Source organism: Hermetia illucens, chromosome 1, assembly GCF_905115235.1.
Source record: "Hermetia illucens chromosome 1, iHerIll2.2.curated.20191125, whole genome shotgun sequence".
NCBI lineage: Eukaryota > Metazoa > Arthropoda > Insecta > Diptera > Stratiomyidae > Hermetia > Hermetia illucens.
The window spans coordinates 68,688,530-68,703,301 of NC_051849.1; the positions used below are offsets into that span (position 1 = coordinate 68,688,530).

At 41.6% G+C, this 14,772-nt stretch overlaps 1 protein-coding gene across 10 annotated transcripts in view; it reads right to left on the minus strand.

Moving 5' to 3' along the window:
• The window catches only part of LOC119654275 (potassium channel subfamily T member 2), a 766,604-nt gene that overhangs the window by 79,857 nt on the left and 671,975 nt on the right, over positions 1 to 14,772 (minus strand). For all 10 annotated transcript variants that reach the window (XM_038059612.1, XM_038059632.1, XM_038059605.1 and 7 more), the window contains one exon: positions 5,299 to 5,449. In XM_038059612.1, coding sequence (XP_037915540.1) covers positions 5,299 to 5,449 — 151 coding nt within the window. The remainder of the gene's footprint in view (positions 1 to 5,298; positions 5,450 to 14,772) is intronic.

Genomic DNA, 14,772 nt, shown 5'->3' on the forward strand with positions numbered 1-14,772 from the left:
ATCGCAATCTGTAGCGATAGTCAGAGCGTTGAGTAGCACTTTGATCACTTCAAACATCGTTCAGAAATGTACAAACCGATTGAACTCTGTTTCTAGATTCAGTACAGTGGAATTACTCTGGGTACCTGGTCATTGTGGTGTAGAGGAAAATGCAATCTCGGATGCCTTAGTAAAAAAGGCTTCACCTTTTCCCATATCCGGACCGGAACCAGAAATTGGGGTGTCAGTAGCATTGGCTGCTGCTGCTGTCAAAAACTGGGAACAAGCTTCCCATAATGCCAGGTGAGGAAGCCTTATTGTTGCTAGACAGATCAAACTCTTCCTGTCAGAACCAAACAAACATATCTCCAAATTTATCCTGTCGAAAAGCAGGAAGACTTGCGAAAGTATTGTGTCCATCCTGTAACAAAGGAACGGAATCCACGGAACACTTTTTATGTGAGTGCCCCGTCTATGGACCCATTAGTCATCAGATTTTTGGCGGGTAGCATCATAACCACTAACGTAAATCCTGCCATATATAAACGAATCCGGGATATTCCGTTAGACAATGGATCACTAAGGTCTGAACACTTTCCCTCTCCCCCACCTCAAACACATACAGTGAGAACCATTGCAGATCGCGAACGTAACTTATGGCTTAGTGGATCAGATTTTCACCCAGTGGCTGGCATGGATCCACACTCCATGAAAAGCAGTGTGGATTAGGCGATTAATCATATTTCATAATTAAATGGCTCAGTGCTTGTAGGCAACCTCATTAAAATTCGTAACACGTATGCTGTTTTAAATAAAAAAAAACCGGCATACCACCTGTTCTTCATTGACCATCAACAGTATTCTATCTCATTATCAACCCGCTGGAGTATGCCTTGGAAACTGGCAGACCGGTAATAATACCGTAGCCTAGGATACTGATCAATCCAATGAATCTGAATGCGATAAGTACAGAGAAAATCTGTTTACGATATTAATTTGACGTGGGTGTTTTCTGAACACATCTTTGTTATATCAGGCGATATTATAATATTTCTCGGAGGCAAGGACTGGGACAAATTTTTTTCTAAGTTATCGTTTTTCTGTTTTTTTTTCTAAATATTTGCAGATGTATGCATGAAATCATACCGATTTTTCCGATTTCCAGTTCCACCTGCCAGTGCCACGAAAGTCTAGGAAACACTCAAATGAATGAAATTGGAGAAAGCGAGACTTAAAGATATCGCAGGTGGACTCTGGAAACCCAAGAACTAGGACTTAACATTGTTGTTAACTTGGGTTATTGCGGTAGAACACCATCTGTGTGAAAAAAGCGAGGCCGTTCAAATATGGGAAAAAAAGGTAGTCCAGCAGAATGTTCAAACCACCGTCCGTTTCGGTGGTTATCCCCTTGTTAAAATCTTCCGCTTCTCACTGCGCAGTCCTGAGGGTATTCCACCAACGTCAGCGTTGCCTAAGCCAAGTCAAAATGAGTTTCGAGCGTGAACTCAAAAACATTCACAATACACGCTGCGTGATTACTTATGAAGGATCATCGATCAGTAACAAATTGCATTACCGAATTGCTTCACCCACATGTTCAACTTGGACGAAGTGGCGTTCTTTATGACTGTGTATCTACGTATATGTATCTACGAGCACCCCGAATCCAAAATTTGGCTGACTATCAAAGACAATGAACATCGTCTTCCACTAATTAAGACAAAGACGATGTATTGAACCAGTGACGCAACACGGCATGATCACATTCCAAATAGGGAAATATGCGACCGATATGGAGTTGCACTGATACCGGAATAATTGGGAGAGAAGCGTTTTTGATGGCCAATGGATCGACGACGATTACGACGAGCGTTTTCGAATGAAGGAACGAAGGAAAAGACTCAAACCTTTTGTTTACTTGGACTTGACACACACAAATTTCAAAAGAAATAACTTTTTTTATAATACATTATAATATAAGAAATACCTAAAAAAATAAGATCGAATTAATTCCACCCAACTACTAGTTCATGCTGACGATATCGACATCATGCGAAGAACGACTCGAGACGCACAAACTGCCTTCATCCAGATCGAGCCGGCGCCGCGAAATCATTGGCTGCACATTAATGAAGGCAAGACAAAATATATGGTGGCAACGTCAGCACCGAAAACCAACCGACCGACAACATTAAACCGCACTGGTCAAACGGGAAGAATAAAGATAGGTGAATACAACTTTGAGACCGTTGATAATTTCTCCTATCTAGGGTCGAAAATCACAACCGATAACAGCTACGATGATGAAATCCGCGCACGGTAGTTGGTAGCCAACAGAACCGATTTCAGCTTACGAAAACTGTTCCGCTCGAAGCGTCTCACCATAGGGTCAAAGCTCTTATTGTACAAGACAATGATCTTGCCAGTCTTTATGTATTCCTCGGAGACTTAGGTACTTAGCAAGAAGAATTGCGAACTCTTGGCCGCGTTTGAGAGAAGAATCCTCCGAAGAATTTTTGGCCCCTAAATGAGGATGGACGATTCTGTAGCCTACACAATGACGAAATCTATGAGCGATACCATGACTGTCCGGTTGTGGATAAAATCCGGCTCAATAGGTTACGGTGGGCGGGATACTTAATCCGTATGGATGAGAATGATCCCACCCGGAAAGTCCATAGGGGCAATATCTATGGTAGAAAAAGAAGACGAGGCAGACCCTCCCCTAAGATGGAGCAATGGCGTAGGTCAGGACGCCAGATAGCTTTTAGGGATATCCAATTGGTGGACCTCGGCGCAAAACCGGGAGTCTGGAGTTGCTTATTGTGGTAGGCCTAGACCGGATACCGGTTGTTGCGGCGTTGATGATGATTTTAAAGTGCATACATTGAACAACTTTCAGTAATTTTTTACTAAAAAATATTTTACAGTGACAAATCGTCGGCAAAAGTATATATTTAACTGGATCATCTGAACCAAACAAAAAATCGATGGATTTAGTTAAATAACGCTAACAAGTAGTGTTTGATCCAGAAAAAAAAAATATGGGTTGTTCACAAAATGGTGGACAGTAAAATTTAATGTTTCGAAAATTATCATTTTTTATCTGAAAAAAATTTCAACTTCAGGTCGTCTACGGTACAGATTTTTCTTTTGAAACGAATGTATCTAAGTCAATTTTATTTGGGCCGACTTGAAATTTTAAGAGCGTATTCGCAGATAGTTATACTTAAAAAAATGCTTTAACAAAAAATCGATTTTTCTTTCAAATTCACAAGTGGGGTTAGCCCCTTAACTTGCAGAACATCGAAGGCATTAATTCATATCTCTTGGCAGCGTCGTTTCCCCTGAAGGTGGCACCAAACTTGATGAAACTCAATACGTTAACAGCACTTCTTCCGCTTGCGTCCAGAATCTAGAAATGCAATCTCAACACCAACATCAGTGTGATGGCCGATGGGTGGGTCGACCCAGAGAAATATGGTGAGAAAAGGAAAGGGGAGCTTTTTAATTTAATTTTTGGCAAACTTGGCTTTTATTCAAAAATATATAGAAAATTCTAATCTGCTTTTGATTTTAGGAGAAGTGTCTTTTCAGGAAAAAGAGATTAGGGAAAATGCTCAAGGACAATAAGCTTCACAAAATATTTAACTCATTTTTAGTGATTTAAGTTTGACTCAGAATTCCTTTGAGTTTAATGAAAAATAATTCCTTTTATTTTAATGAAAAATAAATCAAATATAGACCAGTCTAGTTTTAAATTGGAATGGATAATAATAATAATAATCGTTGGCGCAACAATCCATATTGGATCAGGGCCTTGAAGTGTGTTAGAGCACTTCATTCAAGACCGTAACGGTACACTACAGAACACTGTAGGAGGCAATGTGGTCAGCATTGCGCTCAAATTGGAATGGATGGATGTCCATTATGAGAGGTGAGTGGATGAGCGGAGTGTCTGTACTGTTAGAAAAGACCCCTTCCAGAGTATAAGTCGAGCAGGGAATTATCTAGGTGAAGAGAGAAAGTAGAGAACGGGAGCTACTAACCGAGGCCAAAAACGAGCTCGAAACCTTTTTGAAGAAACCCGGTAAATAACCCTATGCAAAATCGTTTACGAACTCAACATTCGTTAAGCAAGAGTGCGAGACTGTGCATTTTCCCCGTCAAGGTCATATATCATAAATTGTCAATAATTCATATGTTCGAACAAAATGGAATTGTGCTTTCTCTTCCTACCTTCTTCTTCTTACCTTCCAATTAAGGCTGTGGTAACGATTGGTCCGCCATAGCTAGCTAGTAGCTATAGTTCCACTAGTGAAATCGAGATTGAAGATTGCCCATAATGGGAAAGCTTAGCTGTCACGAAATGTCTTAAGGAAAGGGCAATGAAATAAATCCACCTTTCCTTCCGTGCTCAAAAGATTTATCTGCTGAAATTAAGCAGAAGGACCTTTCGAAGTCAGTTGATCAATATGGGCGAGCTTTGCTTCTAATATCTATATATCTAATAATCTACTCCTAACGACTTCACTCCTTTATCAACAATTATTAGTTCGAATCCAAATAGTCCCTTTTTATACGAGCAATTTTTAGTGCAATCAATTTTTATTGGCTCTGCACCTTCCATCACTCCGTATTCACGCTACTTGATTGATTTGCTGTAGGGTGAAAGTGGCTATCTGGTGAGCTCGCTAATAAGGGGCAAACAGAAGCTAATCACATTCACTGGATGGAATGTCTCAATCACATCGAATATGCAGTGAAGCATTTCATTGAAATAAGCCACCCGAAGCCACCCCAAGTAAGTAGGAACTACCAAGCATTCATTTTATTTGTACATACATAGAGGTTCATGTTCTATTATTTTGTATATGTTATTTAACGATTTTATGACAGAATAAACTGAAAACAGGAAAGCACAGTGTAAACAGGAAGTAAAAGCAATATATGTACTACAGGCGCAAAATAATAATGGCAGCAACAAAACTGGGTGAACAAACTTGAGCTTGTGAGTGGTATGAAAGATATAATCAAAAATATTGTCAATAAAAGCACTAATACGACAGTTGCGTGCGAGAATGACCGGGTACTTCTCTAAATGGGAACGATTACGGATTGTATATGAACAAATGGAACTGTTTACGATGACAACGTTTCTGCTACTGTAGTTGCAGTACACTACACACGAAACATGTGATACTGTTTCTTCCTTGATAATAATATTTGGTCGCATTTATGATGGCATATTATGACTATACGCAATGATAATCACCGGGTCTACGTACACTACATCGAACGGCTGGCTTAGATACTTACGCTATTTTCTCGGATGGCGATCTCCAAGGAACATCGTCGTCCAACTCGTCCTCACTTTCGTCACCTTCATCCCCATCATCGTTGCCCGATATACTAAATGACGACGATGTGAACATATCGGGAACAGGAAGAATTGACGGTCGTCTACTGCCTGTCATAAATGAAAACAAGTAATATGGTATAAAGGTTTTGTTAGCCATTAAATATGTTCAGTATCTATGAAGGATATCAATAATTTATTAAACAAGTCGGGAAACCGGAAGCTGGACGTAATATATCCATATATTATGTGAGAGTATCCACTTTCGGGTGATACTGACATTCATAGTCTTCAATTTTCAAAGAAGCAACAAATTTGAGGTATTATAACTTTGTTAGTAATAGTGCGATTTCCACCAAACTTGGTAAGATTATGTTCTATATTATAGCCTATATCACTGCAAAACTTCATGATCCTAGGATGAACTTAAGGTGGGTTTCTAGCCAATTACAAAAAATTGTAGTAATATACTATTATTAACTTTATTTAAACAGATATCGGCATGGAAGGTATTTCGGAGCCCAGGCACCATATAGTGGCAGCCTCCTGATTTTTTTCAGATTTTTCGGTTTGGTAGTTTCTGAGAATGGCCCCCTTAAAGAAGTGATCATTTTCAACCCCCCGCGCTCCCCACCCTTCCAAAGAATATCAAAACTAAGATCGGCTTTGTAAAGTACTAATCGAGACCTTTAATTTGATGCCCCACGTGACTATATTTGATGAAAAAAAATTTTGCACCCCCCTTTTGCATGTATGGGGACCTCCCCTTAAATTCGACGTAAAAGGATGTAATTCACTGTATGCGTGAGCGTTCGCAGTTCCCACCTTTCTACCAAATTTGGTCTCAATCGCTATAACCGTCTCCGAGAAAAATGCGTGTGACGGACAGACACAAAACACAAAACCTTAAAAAGGTATCGAAACCTCGTCGTGAGTAATCAGTAGATACTATGAAGGCTGTAATTCGGCAACCGATAGTAGTTCAATAGTTCGAAATATCTACAGTTACCAGTGCCGGACCGGTTCGTATTCGAAAGTCATCCCAGCCTTTTGCTTGCATAGTCACTTATACAAATACATGCATATATGCCACTACCAAATATCACTCATAGATAGAAATCGTTTTGTTATTACACAAGAAAAGATTAGACTCAAATCAAACCCAGCTAATAATTTATTCAAAAAATGTCGCCTTTACTTAATTTTGTCATGAACTGGCATGGACAATTTAATTTAATTGCTTATAACCTTCCCTTCTTCCTACTGCAAAGCATTTTTGTAATTTCCATAAGCTCAATTGGCAGTTCCCATAACCCTTCCTGAATTCGTCTTAATAAAATATTGAAACAAAAGCTTCTTAAAATCGATTCAATGTCTGTCCATCCATCTGTCTCCCTTTTAAAATCGATCCACTGTCTGTCTGTTTGTCTGTCACACGCACTTTTCTCCCAAAATGGCGAAACTGATCGGAACGAAATTTGGTAGATAAATGGGAACTATGAAATCCCACGCATACAGCGAGTGACATAAATGTAGGTGGAATTTAAAGGGGGGATTTAACATTTTTTCACCGGATATAATCGTGCAGGGTATCAAATGAAAGGCCTCGGTTAGTACTTTCCGAAATTAATATTAGTTTTGGCGTGGATTGTGAAGTGCACCAGTAAGGAATCAAAATGTGTTCACTTAAAGTGAAACAGAACTTATTTTCGGAAATGACCCAACTCAAAAATCCGAAGTGTGATGCGCATAGATGAAATCTAGGCCTCAAAATATGTCCCATTCTGATATCTGCTCAAATAAGCTTACTATACTAATACATTACCAACTTTTGAAATTTACTTAATTTAATTTAATTTAAATTCACCTTAGGACCACCAGCATAGAAGACCATATTTAGCATACACATGCCAAATTTCAGGGAAATCTGCCCATTAACGCCAAAGTTATAGCAGTTCAAACTGCAATCTCGTGGGAATTTACTGGATCCTAAGACATACAAATAAGCTGCTGACGTCATAATTAACGAGAATAATTGACATTCAAGTGAAATATTAAAATTCCATTTATGAAGAATCTATTTCTCCCCAGCTCTTTTTGGTATCTCTTGTAGGTTAAGTTCTTCACATTTACTAATAATATTAAACTTCGAGTGTGAAGCATATGAGGTTGACTATTATCAATACAGTGCTTTCCATCAAATGATTTACTAAAATCACTTTCTAAAAAAATAGGAGGCAATAGAATTTTTAACTCACACGGAACTCTCATGCACTCGTCGCTCCCCACATATTCTTCTTTTACTTTAGCCTTTGTTCCGTTCACAAGCGGGGTCGGCTCATAGTGATCGGTTTCGTCATTTTATTTTATCAAATGCTCAATCTGGATGTAATCAAGCCACCGTTGTTTCGGCTTGCCTTTTGGTCGCTTACCATCGACTTCGACGTTCAGACCAATATTGGCAACTGAATTCTCGTTAGCGTGAATTACGTGACCATACCATCGAATACGCCTCTCTCGCAGGTTTTCCACGATCGGTGCATATCGGTCCCATATCGATCGCGGATATAATCTGACAAGAAAAAATGGAACAAACATTCCTGTCAAGATACACGAACGCTTGGGGAGGAATGAAGCCTACCGTGAGAATTTTCTCGAAACACCCATAATTTGGGTAGAACGGCTGCGAAACCCAAGGGTTCTCGCCGCGGGAAATAGATCGCACTATATGATTCCGAATCAATCTGATGATAACTGTGTCGATTTTCGGCACAGCAACAGCTCCATACATCACTTCATAAGTTACATAGTGCTCATAGTTTGACGAAGCAGTCCTATTAAGCCCAGTGCAAGCACGAGACATTTCCTTTCAAAAATCCTTATTTTCTCCATTTGGCTAGCACTCAAATTTAACCAGAGAGGACACCCGTAGGTGAGCACCGGCCTAACCAAAGTAAGATAGCAAATAATCTTAACCTTCCCACAAAGATGTGGAACATGAAAGAGTCTTCGAAGAGACATGAATGCCTTGCGAGCGCTTTCTAGCGCGACTTTAACCTGTTCGTTAAATTGGAGACGCTCGTCAAGACGCACTTCGCATGAGGAATGCGCACAGAGCTATCATCGTTCGCGACAACTTGGAAATCTCTGCAATTCCTTTTCAAGTGTAAGAACAGAATCGTTTCACACTTTTGCGCATTGATTTTCATCCGCTAACTGTTCGTGAAGAACATCTTTTGAAGTTCAACTTGCACCTCACTTAACTTCTTGTGTGCCGTGTAGGCTACCAGATTGTCAGCAAAAGCAACCAACAACCTTTTAGGAGATTTATTAAACTCGAAAGAGTTGAGTAATTCGCCGGCAAATACTGCGAAAAGTGTAGGCGCAGTCACTATCCTTTGCTGCAGTCCATTTAGAACATGAAATTCTCTACTAGTAGTGAGATTTCCGTCCGTAATGACAAACCACTTGCCATAGAGCATACTACACATCATCGCTACGAGGTGGCTGGGAAACTCATTCTTCAGGAGCCTGAAAATCAATCCATCCAACCAGACGGTATGAAGGGCCTTCTCCATGTCTATAAGGCAAGTGCCTACACACTCACCATTGTTAATCCGCCAGCAAATATCAGACGTTACCTTCGTTATCGCATGTATTGTCGAATTTCCAGATCGAAATCCGAATGGCGCATTCGACAATAATTCCTTCTTCCTGATATGCCCGTTCAAGGCTTTCAATACCAAAACCTCAAACACTTTGCTGATATTAGGCAGCAAACTGATTGGGCTCTCAGGACTGGATGAATCCTTACCTCTCTTTAAAATAGGGAATACTCGGGCTTTCTTCCATTGTCCTGGAAAGAAGGAATTGTTCAATAAATTATTGAACAAAATGCAATAATTACGAAGGGCAATGTCTGGTAAATGCCTGAGGACCACGTTAGGAGTGCCATACCGGGCGATCTCCTATTGTTTACCATTCTAAATATGGAAGTTAACTCCACAAATGAGTAATCAAGCAAATTATCACTCGGTATGATATCTTCCTGCAACGCAGAGCTAAACTGGAGAACTGTGTTCAGGCTATATTCAAAATTGTGGACATCTCGTTCTACAATTTCCGAAAGTCGCGTTGGCTCCAAGTGCGTTCTGGGCCGATACACCGATTCAAAGTGCCCCCCTATAAGTTCGAGTTTCAGAGCATCATCCATCACGATGTAATTGAATTGCGCATCAGCAGTTACACTATTGGTGTCTATACTTGAGTCAATAAGGTATTGAATCTCGCTATCACCGACTTTAATTCCGGACACAGTTACTCGTGACTTCTTCCGGAATAATATATTTATCTTTGTAAACATGGAATCTGAATCGCTTGGCGAAATACCCTTTAACTTCTTCTGCCATTGGGAGTTCACTTCATTTACGTAATGTTGACGCATAAGATCCCGCGCGATCTTTTGAAGTGATTTGCAATTTGCACTCAACCAATATGGCATGATGATAGTCCCCATATCTCCGATAGAGTTTGTTGACGCGAGTGAGCAGAAGGCTTTTCACTTTTTTCAGCCGTTTAATGGCTGTAGTTTCATATGCTTCCATATTATTGCAAGGTTTAATCTTAGGGACGACTTATTCAATTGTCCAGCGTCAAGTTCTCCAGCTTGAAAAGATACTGAAGTATTTCCGCGTTGTCACCTGGCGCATTTTCCCCATCAAAAGGTGGGCATTTCTCTCGATCCCCGAATAAATCGCTCTTGAAATTTCTTCGAATCTGTTTGTTTAAAGTTCAGCCTATCGTGGTCAAAGGGTAGTTAGGTCCCAGGGCGAAACGTGGATTGGTACTCACGATGGAGCATAAAACCTGGAAAATACCTACTGAACCAACACCTCTACTACCAACCCCCATCTCCACCTGCACGACGTGGCCGCTGGGATCTCTTTGTTAACGCAAAGCTGCAGACGGAGAAGGATGAAGGCGAGTCTTCCGCGCCTAAAAACGGGACACATTGTACCAACTGGTCCTCCAGGTTGGGGGTTAGGTAGGACTGACAACCCTATACGGAAAACAACTTGTTATGAAGCCACAACAGGAGCCTCGGACTGGACGGATTATATAACGAGGAACCTGGCAACGACAACGGAATAACAATTTGCGCATTTTCTCATGGAACGTGCGCTCCCTGTACAGAGATGAAACTGATAAGCAGCTAGCCGATACCCTGTCCCAATGCAAGGCTGATGTCACAGCGTTACAGGAGATGCGTTGGACAGGGACCGGTTTCCTGGAGAAGAGCCAATACACCATATATTATAGTGGCCATCCAGTAAACCATGTGCTCAGAGTAGGTTTCTTAGTCAGCCAAAAATGAAATCTGCTATTATCGGTTTTGAAAACATAAGCGAACGGCTATGCACTCTGCGTTTGCGAAGCAAGTTTAGAAACATAAGCCCCATAAACTTTCACGCCCTTACAGAGGAGACTGCACAGTCGGAGAAGGATACCTTCTACGAGGCAGTAGAATGAACCCTCGAAGCCTGTCCCAGATATGATATCAAAATCATAGTTGGGGATTTCAACAGCCAAGTAGGGAAGGAGCCCGTATTCAAGCGATACGTTGGCTCCCATAGCTTACACGAAAATACAAATGATAACGGACTGCGGATTATTCAATTAGCAGGGTCAGAAGAAATAGTTGTTGGAAGTACCTGGTTTGCACGAAAAGCGGTCCACAAACATACGTGGGCCTCTCCAGACGGGACCACTTTCAACCAAATTGACCACGTGTTGATTGAACGCCGTCACCTTTCAGCCTTGATGAATGTCAGAATATATAGGGGGCCAATATATACTCGGATCACTATCTCGTTGGCATGGTACTTCGAGCTCGAATAACAATATCACTCAGAATCCCCTCTGACAATCAGGTGAGAGTTAACACTGAAGCCATCCACAACACAGCCGTCCAGGCCACGTATAAGAGGGAAATGGATGCCGCAATACCCGCAGTCAACAGAGGACCTGGAGATGAAGCATCAACAAATGATCTTCACAACCACCTGAAGAACGTTTTCATGGATACGGCCACAAACATACTTGGCCTCAGCCACTGAAAAGAGTCGGAACGGCTAGTTTGGTGATGAATGTAAGCTAGCAACGGAACGGAAGAATGCCGCATACCGAGTAATGTTGAATTTTCAAAGAACGCGGGCACGCGCAGAGACTTATCACGAACTCCGTCGAGCGGAGAAACGACTTCACTGGCGGAAAAAGGAAGCCTGGGATAACCAACATGTCTGTGAACTCGAAAAGTACTGGGAGAAACCGCACCAGGCACAGAAAGCGGAAGTTTCACCAACAAGTCAGCAGGATGAAGCCCTTTACACCACGATGCTCATCCTGCCGAGACAAAGAAGGAAATCTGATTTCCGACAGAATGGGCATATTGGAGCGATGGGTTGAGTACTTTGATGAACTACTGAACAACCAGAACATCGGCGAGTTGGAGGTCCCGCCAACTGAAGACACCGGACAAATATTGGCACCACCAAGTTTAGGAGAAACAGTCCGTGCAATTCATCGGCTAAAAAATCATAAATCGCCAGGAGCAGATGGAATTACAGCCGAATTGGTTAAATATGGAGGCGACCAGTTACACCAAGTGGTTCATCAACTGATGCTCAAAGTATGAGACCGCGAATCAATGCCTGACGATTGGCAACGAGGCATTATCTGTCTCATACATAAAAAGGGGGATATCTCACAGTGCAGCAATTATAGAGGTATCACGTTGCTGAGTACCATCTATAAGATATTCTCCGCTATCTTGCTAGGCCGGATAGCCCCACACGTCCACAACATCATTGGCCCATGCCAAAGAGACTTCGCTCCAGGCAAATCAGCAACAGGTCATATTTTCTCTCTGCGGCAAGCGATGGAAAAACTGTTGGAACATGAACAACAGTTGCACCATCTGTTCATCGACTTTAAAGCCGCCTATGATAGCATAGCCAGGGTAAAACTGTACACGGCCATGAGAGAATTCGGTATCCCGACGAAATTAATAAGACTGGCTAGGCTGACCCTGACCAATGTGCGAGGCCAGATAAAAGCAGCAGGATCACTCTCAAGACCATTCGACATCAACAACGGTCTACGACAAGGGGATGCGCTATCATGCGTCCTCTTTAACCTGGCTCTCGAGAAAGTGATCCGTGATGCTGAGGCAAATGCAAGAGGTACGATCCTCTTCAACTCCACCCAACTACTGGCCTATGCTGACGATATCGACATCATGGGAAGAACCACCCGAGACGTACAAACTGCCTTCATCCAGATCGAGCAGGCGGCACATCAATGAAGGCAAGACAAAATATATGGTGGCAACGTCAGCACCGAAGACGAATCAACCAACAACATCAAACCGCACTGGTCAAGCGGGAAGAATAAAGATAGGAGAATACAACTTTGAGACCGTTGATAATTTCTGCTATCTAGGGTCGAAAATCACAACTGATAACAGCTACGATGATGAATCCCCCCGCGCACGGTTGTTGTCAGCCAACAAAGCCTATTTCAGCTTACAAAAACTGTTCCGCTCGAAATGTCTTATACAAGACAATCATCTTGCCAGTCCACATGTATTTCTTGGAGACTTGGGTTCTTAGCAAACAGAATTGCGAACTCTTGGCCGCGTTCGAGAGAAGAATCCTCTGAAGAATTTTTGGCCCCCTACTTGAGGATAGATGATTCCGTAGCCTACATAACGACGAAATCTACGAGCGATACCATGACCGTCCGGTTGTGTATAAAATCAGGCTCAATCGGTTACGGTGGGCGGGCCACTTAATCCGTATGGATTAGGATGATCCAGCCCAGAAAGTCTATAAGGGCAATATGTAGGGTAGAAAAAGAAGACGAGGCAGACCCTGCCTAAGATGGAATGATGGCGTAGGTCAGGACGCCAGACAGCTTTTAGGGATATCGAATTGGTGGACCTCGGCGCAAAACCGGGATGTCTGGAGTTCCTTATTAAGGTAGGCCTAGACCGGATACCGGTTGTTTTGCCGTTGATGATGATGATGTGGACGCCACTATCCATCAAGTCCTTGTTGGCACTTATGAAGGGAACAAGTGGTTCCTGAAATATCGGTATTTGCTAAAATAAATATCTACACCGTCGAAAAAAAATAACAAGTTTTTTATTATTTCAAATAATTAATCGTTGGAAATACCGCATAATTACACTCAGATTTCATTTCATACCCCACATATTGTGTGAAAAAATGTACATTCCCCTTTTGCACGTATGGAGAGAGCCCCATATCACGCGTTGTATGTAAAGTAATTTACAAACCACATCTTCTCACTAAATTTCGGCGGCGTTTCTTAGGCGAAACTTAAACTTAAGTTTTATATTTCCTTTGTTTCTATCTTCGCTGAACTAGTCATTTCGATTGCCATTTATCGGATATATCGATGGGTGTGAGCTGGTAACGTTTAATAACTGACATCGAAAAAGGAATTATAATGTTGACCTCAGCTTGCTCGCGGGCATGCGGACCCTGATCCGAAGACGTATGAACAACTTTTCTTTTTATTGTCTTTTTCTATTAATAAAAAAAATTAAATTTTAACTGAACCAACACGGTGGAACATATAAGCTTCCAATTGGATTTTATGCCGGAGCGAAATATAAGCAGGTAGAGGTTTAGCTCTTCCCCTTTAATCAGCTCTCTTGCTAAATGCTGAATTGCACATTCAGGCTGCTTATCTTGAACGCGAGTAGAAGGTGGGATTATCCCTTCGACTATCTTGCATAGAGCGCGGATTCTCAGTGGTGTGCGTAGCGTATTAACAGCAAGATTTGCTGAGAACCCTGTAATTCGAACTCAATTCCCAAATGAATATTTTTACACATTCGTTAACGATTATATTTTATGATAATTTGAAATTAATCGTTGCTGAGGAAAACCCGAGTTCGATCCACACTTAAAGTGGATAGATTTCTAGAAACTATTATAATTTAACTTTTTGGAGTTAACTTACTGTAAACCTGGAGGAAGCCAAGAATTCCGGTGGGCATTGTACTAGCGACACTAACTAATCTGAGTGCAAATGACACGTACAGAGAAAGTCGACCTCTTGCTGGAACGTAAAGCAGGTAAAAATGGGAGGGAAGACCTAACGAAGAAAATCGAAGTGCCACTAGGTGAAGTTGCGGCGGGCGAAATGAGTAGGGACTCGATGGTAATCGCATACAAGGACCAGGATGAAGTCACTACGAAGCTCGAAATCTGCGGAACCGTGGAGATCTAATGAAGGCGGAAATCAATCACGACTTAGGCGTACAGTGACACATAGATAGATAGAGCGTCGATAAGTCTTTCTATGGAAGCAGCGAAAAAGGCGATTGCGGGAAGTAAAATACG